The sequence below is a fragment of the Ctenocephalides felis genome, unplaced genomic scaffold, assembly GCF_003426905.1.
Source record: "Ctenocephalides felis isolate EL2017-DRISC unplaced genomic scaffold, ASM342690v1 CF-g0.4_SCAFFOLD_01492, whole genome shotgun sequence".
In the NCBI taxonomy this organism is placed as follows: Eukaryota; Metazoa; Arthropoda; class Insecta; order Siphonaptera; family Pulicidae; genus Ctenocephalides; species Ctenocephalides felis.
Window position 1 is genome coordinate 42778121 of NW_020537646.1, and position 9554 is coordinate 42787674.

Genomic DNA, 9554 nt, shown 5'->3' on the forward strand with positions numbered 1-9554 from the left:
GAAAGGATAGTATAAAGCAGAAGATAATCTCGCACCGTGCATCCCAATGATTCCGACTCCGATTAGGATAATTTTTTGCAAAGAATAGAAAAAGGTAGAAACAAAACACCGCCACATTACAAATTTTTTTGACAGGACGAAGTCTGTCGGGTCGGCTAGTTATGAATAAAATAATAAGAAATATTTAAAATTGCCAATGAGACGTTGCTGCTGTACTTTTTGTTGCCATACGCAACAAATGTAAAACCGTATGCGGTATACGTTATTTACAAATTGCACTAAATTTCTATTCAGTAAAACTATAATAGAAAAAATGAACTTACCAATTCCACCCGTGGCAAAGATCGGTATGCCAGCCATATGAGCAGCAATCATAGTACCAGCCACAGTTGTGCCACCATCAAGATTATTAGCTAAGGCATATGGTATATCACGTCTTGATACTTTTATAGGAGGCGGTTTTACAGAACTATCCTTAGGCTTCGCTAAAAGTTCTAATTCATCTGGTAGTAACCCAACCTTTATGCGTCCTGATAAAATGGCAATGGTTGCCGGAATAGCTCCCTGAATTCAAAAAGTTATTATGCAGTAATTGTTAATAAGTAAAGTTATCAATAAAATTTACTTTTGAAGTAAAATTTTTTAGGCGCGACTGGGCTGTAAATCTGTGAGAATGCAACGGAAATAGCGTTACGCCCGAACTATACGTCATTCGCTTTCGATGAAATCATTTCTATACGGGTCGATTGTGATTAGTCGTCGTGCCGCGTGAATAGAGATATGTCGTTCAATGTTGTATGCGTACCGATATCGACAAGGAAATCGGCATAGATAAATAAACATTTTAAGGTTACATGGTAGTACAAATCTTAATTTAATAAAAAATGTCTGAATCAAAAGAATATTTTACTCTGTTCCCTGTAAATAATTATAATGAAAATAATAAAACAAATGAAACATTTGTGCCGTGTACTAAACGTAAGTTTATTGAAATAATTTCTATATTATTCGTAGTTTCTATACATTTTTGAAGTTATTAAAATGGAAAATATTTTTTAGGGAAGATAGATATTACAGCTGCTCAAATAATGAGTTTATATCGCCAGCAAAAAAGTAAAAAAAAATACAAGCAGTCAATGAATGTATGTTAATTTTATACACATAAAGTTCTTCAAACACAATTATTACAAGATGAGTAAAATTGTGAAAACAATATTTCTTTTGGCGTTTTTTAACATAATCCACGGTGTGAACGAATATTATATTATTGATCAGTAATTACTTCATTTCTCTAATAAAGATTCAATTCGTAAATGCTAATAACAATGACAAACCGATCATGTCGTATTTCAAGTATGACTTTAATTACATTATTATTTTCAAATATTAGACATATTTTTAAATATATAATTTATAATTTATTATTATATAAATGTGTATAATGGTCGACACTAATAAATGTGTTCATAGCGAGTGTTATCATATTACTACTAAACAGTATTTAAAATAGTTATATGATGTATTTATTTTTAACTTTAATGCCATCTCGAACCTTACGCGACTCTTTTTTTATCATTAAAACTTCAACATATAATGAAATGGTTATTATCAAATTGGGAATATTCATTATTACATTTATTTAGTTACAAGGCTAGAATGTCTTGAAACCATCAACCGAAAATTATCTAAATATCTAAAAATATTGCAATTAATACGTTTTAATACTGCTCTTTTTGGAACAGAATGAGTATTTCAAAAAAAAACAACTGACACTCACTTGTTCTCTAACAACATTTTCGACTGCAATTGCAGTTTCAAAATTACTGGGCCACGGCATTCCGTGAGTAATTATAGTAGATTCGAGTGCGACAACTGGTTTTCCTCCTTCTAAGGCCTGTCGCACTTCCGCTGACACGTCCAGCGCAGAACCGAAGCCATTTTGAGCGGAAGCCCTATGGGACAATGGGCGAGGGATAGCGGAACTACCATATGTTTGAATCAAGCGCGTGAAATTCGTACGCCACATGTTAAGGGAACGATCCTGCAAGAAAAAAAAAAACAAATATAAATAAATATTATTTAATTTTTTTTGAATACTATAAGTTTAGTTAAAATTTATCGCATGGGTCCTAAGTCCATCATGATCTACTCTAAACTGAAACAGACAATATTGCTACTACTACGTAGTGTGCATTCAGATCTGATGAAATTCAGTAGACTTGCGTAAACTGGAGACCACCATCAGCTTGAACTAAATTTAGTCAATCTGTTACTGAATTACATTCATATGTCGTACATTTTCAAAATAGTTATTCACATTTAGTTAGTTCATTTATAGTTGTAACTTCTTGTAAGCGGCATTTTGTCTTAACACAAGTTGTATGAACATCGTAATCGATTCAATAAAATCGACTGATTAATAGAGTTGAAATTTAGCTATTCGAACAACATTTTCAAATTTCCAAAATAAAATGTTCAACTTATTATTTCGCTTTCAAACAGACTTATGACATTTGCAATTACATTAATTAAATTAAATTTAACTAATACTATTCATTCTATTTCGTATTCTAAAAATGTATTTTATGCAAATGTAAACATCAATGGTTATCAGTACAAAACACAAAAGGAATTCCAAATTACAGTTAAAAAAATCGTTGCCTATAAAATTTTAGTATGTTATACTTTAGAAGCTTAGACCATTAATGTCGATACAGAAAATAAAATATAATGAAAGTGATTCACATTACTCTTAAGTGTGAAATGATAGTATGCTCAGGCAACTGATAAATCAATTACGCTTGTTAATTATATAAATTTTAAAAAGATAAAAAATGCTACTAAATGATGTAGAACATTATTGAAAGTATTTAGTGAAAGTACAGTTTTTGATAAAACATGCAAAAGATGGTACGAAAAATTTTAAACAGCCGATTTTGACCTTTTTGTTCTGGTCGAGCATTTTTGATCGACGTTGTTAATGTAGTAAGTAATGTTAAAGCAAGATCCTCTTTCGTTTTCTGACAACATCAGAGATCACAGAGAGGATTAATTCAGCTCAACAAACTATTTTTGGCCATATTCAAAAAATATGAATGGTGTGAAAGTATTCAAGATGCGGGCTACATAAATAAGCCAGAAAAAATTGTATGTTTTTTTATTGAATTTTATTTTCATGAATTGTATTGTTGTCATGTGCACATCTCTGCTTGCTCTGAACAAAATAGCCCTTTTCGAACTAGATTATAAATGGGGATTAAAAGTGGATTACATACATATGACTTGTTTTTGACAAGCAAAAAACTTAAAGTTAAAGAAGAATGTCAAACAAGCATTAGTTCAATTTTTAGCATCTAAAAATGAAATATTTTTAAAAAAATGAGATATACGATATGCCCTCTCTCTGGCAAGAGATCATTAATCAAAATGGAATATTATCTTATTCAATAAAGATAAATAATTTGCAAAAGATTTTTGTTGTATTCCAAAGAGAGACAGAACTTTCTTATAGATCTAATACTTTTAAATTTAATTTATTTATGGGTCAGTTTTTTATAAACCGCACACCAACGATAACTTGACATTTTAAAATTGTCAACGCAAAAAAATCAAATTTGACGCATAATTTAGGATTTTGCTGAAGAAAATACTTTTACGTAAATATTTACGATTGAAATATGGATGATTTGCTCAATTTTTGTGAACTTCCTCCGCGTTGAATTAATCAACTCTAGTTGTGCTGAACCGATCAGTGTTAGTTTTTTAGTTATACGCATTATGCAGTCAATTTTATAGTAATTGAAAAAAAAATGTTTTTGCAAATTTTTTTAACAATAAGCCAATTAATTGTTTACATAGTACAATTAATTGTTTACATAGGTTTTACCTACTCTTCCCTGACTTGAACCGATTGAAAAAAAATGTTTTCTTTCTCTATTACAAAATTATTTTTAGCATTAGTTGGAGTTTCTGTTATCAAAAGACATTATTTTTGAGCGCGGGTTGCACTTTCTACTTCGGAAACCTCGAAGCCTTGTACTCATTTGTCACTTTCGAATGCCCATCTTATTGTTCTTCGGTTGAAAACAGTCTACAATTTGGTTTTTGTGCAAAAATGAATATACAATCGAGAAAAAATAATTAGGGGAGTGCTAAGACTTAAAAGCTCGCAGGTAAAAAGATCTACAACCAATATCTCAAAAACAAGTAAAGTTAGGAATTTTTTAACAACAATATTTGAAAGTAGAGAGATTTTTAAGTTAGATTAAACCGTTTTTCCTAATTATAGAGATATGTTTTTCAGCAAGTTTTCTCAAATTTGTCATGTGTTCGATTTTAGAAAAAAAATAGAGAGAATTCAAAAATGTCACATTACATTATTCCCAAAATCCAAGCGATTTGTGAAAGAACAAACTATATGTAACCCATACGATTTTAAATTCTGAACCAAACAAGCCTCTCAATTGTATAATTATAATTAATACATGTACTCAGTTTCCCATAAACAAAACACACGCCTATTTCATCACCGTCCATTTCCTTGTCAAAGGGTGCCACGCCCACTCGTGCACGCTTTTCATGTTGTATTTCCGTTTTACACTTGCGAGAGGTAAAGCTCGTGACCTTGACGGATTCTCGATCAAAATAAACTCGCGACTCAGAGCAAGAGCTACGTTTGTACAGGTAATACAGGTAACCATGACAACTGACTCACGGCTCCTCTAGGTATTAAATCAATATCATACGCGAACACGCCGTGCGGCCACGTACCATCGTGTACACAACAAAACATATGACAGACGGATGAACTTCAGTTCACGAACTGTTGTCTTGAGAGAGCTTTTAGCGCTTCGTCTCCAGATTACGAAGGTGGCTGCTCATAAGGAACTACATCATTTGCACGAATGACATATTGACAAGTTTCATTCATTCGCGGTTCTCGCATGTTAAATTGTTCAACTAAATTCTGTTTCTTTAGTTGCGACCGATTATTAGTTCGATCCCACATAATATAGTGTTCTAACTATTTCCTATGCTCACAAGCGATAATTTTGATCAGTTTCCGTAGATGAAGCTACATTTACTTTACTGTGTTTATGAAGTAAATATTGCACTCGTGAACTAAAAAAGCTTTTTAAAAAGTTTAGTGTAATAAAATAGTAATAAAAATAAGAAATTTAACACAAATTGTAGGAGTAGGTAGGCAGGAGATGTAGTTCTTCGATTTGACAGAAAACAAAATTTTTAAATAAGCTAAACCGTGAGTAAATTTAAAATATTAATTTATTTTTAAGTTTATTCTGCAAATTCTTCATATCTTTTCCAAACAAATTAAACCAACCAAATATGATACAAAAATATTATTCCAAAACTAAATTTGTAATAGTTTATTATTTTCTTTAAACTATTGATATACATCTCCTATTCTTACTTTTATGATAGATTATAAATTACTTATCGTAATAGTTTAATTAATAATTAATATTCTAAAATATAGAAATAACGCAAAAAGGAACATAAAAATCAATTTTATAATTGCTTCTAAATTCAATATGTACAAAAATAAATAAATTCATTCTAAATATCGCGTAAACTAATAATATTAAAATAGTTATGAAAATTAAATAAATAAATAAATTTGAAAATAAAAATACGTGACGCATGTACGATTTTTATTCAAATATTGTTCTATGAAGAAAATGAAACAAAATAAAAATAAAGTGGAAAAAATCATGCAATTTAAACCAAAATTCAAGACAAAAGTACATTTTGTTTGGAATTCATAAAATATTCGATTCTCAAATTGCAACGCTGTCAGTTGAATGAGAATCTTTTGTTTTACATATTTTTGGGTCATGTTTTCGATAACACAATGGGATATTACTTTATTGTTTTAGTGTATAGAATTTAGATTTTTTATTTTTGATATAGAAGACGGATACCATATTAAGGTAAGTTAAAATAACTTAAATATTATTCAAAATGATTAGTATTAGTACTTAGCAGTAGTAATATGGTTAACATTTAGACGTATTTCGCAAATTTGTTCATGTAATTGCTTGCATCTTATGTTGAAACAGAATGGATAATTTTTATAATAGGGTTGTAGTATTTTAATTTTGAAATGTAATAAGTAAATAATTCACTGCATTGTTCTATGAACGGCTTCAAAATGATGATAAATTGGAATTGTACATTATATATCAGCATAAAACATTGTTTTTTTGAAAAAGTGAAATTATAATGATAAATTTACTCGCTTAGTGTTTTGAATGCACAACTTTCTTAACTAAATCATTTGCCTCGAAAAGGTTTGATAAGTAAGAATATTAATCAGAAATTTTATTTCAATTCTACTGCTAAAATAAAATAATCGAATAAATAATAATGATAAATTATTATGAAGCTTTAGCTATTGATCTTTATGATAACTCTATAATATCATATTTGCTCTTTGTCTATAGTAACGAAACAGTGTTAGTCTTCAGTTCGAACATATACTAAAAGAAAAAGTTCAGCATTATATTATAACTTTTTTTGTTTTTCAACGCAGACAATTTTCTATAAAAATCAGAGTAATAAAAGTTTCAGCATTTTTGCGAGCGTCTGCTATTCTGGTTTGCATACGTCGAAAAATGTTGTAGCGGATCTTGAAAAGTTATTTATTCCTCGTTCTAAAGCTGTACCATTTATTCGTATGTATGAATATGTATATATATATATATATTAATTGTTTAATATGAACAAAACAGCACTCAGATTTGTTTAACACAACTTTATTTTATGATTACAGACGTTTCGAGACCATGGTGTGTCTCATCTTCAGTGTAATTTCAAAAACAGTTACTTATATACTACACATTCTTTAATAATTTATTTAAATTTCATTTAATTTTTGGTATACAAAAAACACCAACTATTCCTTGTAATGCTTGACACAGTACTAAAGAAACATATAACACTTACAGAAATATTCTAAACAAATTTGAAGTACTTATCTAGATGGAGACAGAGAGGGTATCATTATAATGTAAACAAAAGGAGTGCTATCGCATACAAAAATCGATAAAAATGAAAAAACAAATTAATTTATTGAAAAGAATAAGATAAATGAAAAAATTTTATAAATTATTAATGATGTTTATATAAGTGTCATGTAAAATATTTGTGTCGGTTCTTAGATTTATGCTATTGTTAGTCCGAACTATTAACATTGATTCTGCCATGCTCCGTTTAAATAAGTCTTTCTCATGGAATAAAATTTGGGGATTGTCAAAATCAAACTTATGGTTGTTGATATTAGCATGATCCACAAGTGTACTTTTAAATTTTTTGTTATCTATTTTTTCACATTGTAATTCATGTTGCCTGAGTCTCTTTTCTAAGTTCTGGCAGGTCTGGCCAATATAAGAGCAATTACAATCCAAACAATTTACTTTATAAACTATATCTTTCTTTTTTGTTAATGGAGTTTCATCTTTAATTTTGGAATATAAAAATTTTAATTGTTTTAATGGAGAAAAAGTGATACGAATATTGTGTTTTTTGAAAAGTCTTTTTGATAATTGGTTAAAATTATTGTCAAGATATGGAAAATTAATGAAAAAAATTTTTTCAGGAACACTTGTTTTGCCAGGCTCTTCCGGTTTCTTATCAAAAGGTTCAAGTAATTTTGCGACTCTATTTTTAATAATTGGACAAATTAACTTATATGGAAAATTATTGCCAAGTAGGATCGTTTTCCATATAAGTTAATTTGTCCAATTATTAAAAATAGAGTCGCAAAATTACTTGAACCTTTTGATAAGAAACCGGAAGAGCCTGGCAAAACAAGTGTTCCTGAAAAAACTTTTTTCATTAATTTTCCATATCTAATTTTAACCAATTATCAAAAAGACTTTTCAAAAAACACAATATTCGTATCACTTTTTCTCCATTAAAACAATTAAAATTTTTATATTCCAAAATTAAAGATGAAACTCCATTAACAAAAAAGAAAGATATAGTTTATAAAGTAAATTGTTTGGATTGTAATTGCTCTTATATTGGCCAGACCTGCCAGAACTTAGAAAAGAGACTCAGGCAACATGAATTACAATGTGAAAAAATAGATAACAAAAAATTTAAAAGTACACTTGTGGATCATGCTAATATCAACAACCATAAGTTTGATTTTGACAATCCCCAAATTTTATTCCATGAGAAAGACTTATTTAAACGGAGCATGGCAGAATCAATGTTAATAGTTCGGACTAACAATAGCATAAATCTAAGAACCGACACAAATATTTTACATGACACTTATATAAACATCATTAATAATTTATAAAATTTTTTCATTTATCTTATTCTTTTCAATAAATTAATTTGTTTTTTCATTCTTATCGATTTTTGTATGCGATAGCACTCCTTTTGTTTACATTATAATGATACCCTCTCTGTCTCCATCTAGATAAGTACTTCAAATTTGTTTAGAATATTTCTGTAAGTGTTATATGTTTATTTAGTACTGTGTCAAGCATTACAAGGAATAGTTGGTGTTTTTTGTATACCAAAAATTAAATGAAATTTAAATAAATTATTAAAGAATGTGTAGTATATAAGTAACTGTTTTTGAAATTACACTGAAGATGAGACACACCATGGTCTCGAAACGTCTGTAATCATAAAATAAAGTTGTGTTAAACAAATCTGAGTGCTGTTTTGTTCATATTAAACAATTAATATTCGTTCCACTCATATCATAAAATTCTATAATATACTCGTATATATATATACGGTTAATTTCTTGGAAGGCGTAACATCAAGTAAAAAATTAAGATTTTTAAAACATCATTATTTTTCCATATGTTTCGACGTAAAATTCTACATCAGTGGTTTTGAAATTCTTAGATTAACACTTATACATATTAACAACACATAACTTGTGAATAATTAGTGATTGGTGATAACTATTGATAATTAAATATATATAACTCAAATTATATTCAACCCACAAACCTCTATTTCGTAAGAATTATCATAGTGATTACATCATTTTTCATCTCAATTTTTGTCAGTGAATGTTTTTAATTGAATTTCGATAGAGATTTTTTGAGCTTATGAAAAAGCTCAATTTTTCATATAAAAAATTAATTTCATCAGGAGTTATTCAACTCTAATATTTATTTCTTAATGTATTGGAGTTTGAAATATACATGCTACCCTCATGTATCCATGCTACCCATCAATTTTCACCTCCCTACAAAGCTTCCCAATTTTATTAATCATTTTTAACCTGATGAATAACTGGTCAATTACTGTCTTTTTGTGGACATTTTTCACTCAATGTCGATTCAGTTTATTCAAAGTTAATGAAAAAGCTAAATTATTCATTACGGGTTTAGTTTTTCATTTTTATTACTCTAACTTTAAATTTTTCGAAGACATCTCCTGTATTTTTTGCTAGATGCACATTTAAATATATATAGAAACAGCTAAATTAAAAAGCAAATATAAATATAAAAACTAATATAAATAAATGGTAAAGCGGGACTTGAATATCCGCGGAAAAC

General features: G+C 28.7%; 1 protein-coding gene across 2 annotated transcripts in view; it reads right to left on the bottom strand.

The window, feature by feature from the left end:
* The window catches only part of LOC113369876 (pseudouridine-5'-phosphate glycosidase-like), a 147580-nt gene that overhangs the window by 118736 nt on the left and 19290 nt on the right, over positions 1 to 9554 (bottom strand). For both annotated transcript variants that reach the window (XM_026610476.1, XM_026610475.1), the window contains exons 2-3: positions 1778 to 2041; positions 324 to 564 (exon numbers count right to left, since the gene is read on the bottom strand). In XM_026610476.1, coding sequence (XP_026466261.1) covers positions 324 to 564; positions 1778 to 2026 — 490 coding nt within the window. In that variant the 5' untranslated portion in view covers positions 2027 to 2041. The remainder of the gene's footprint in view (positions 1 to 323; positions 565 to 1777; positions 2042 to 9554) is intronic.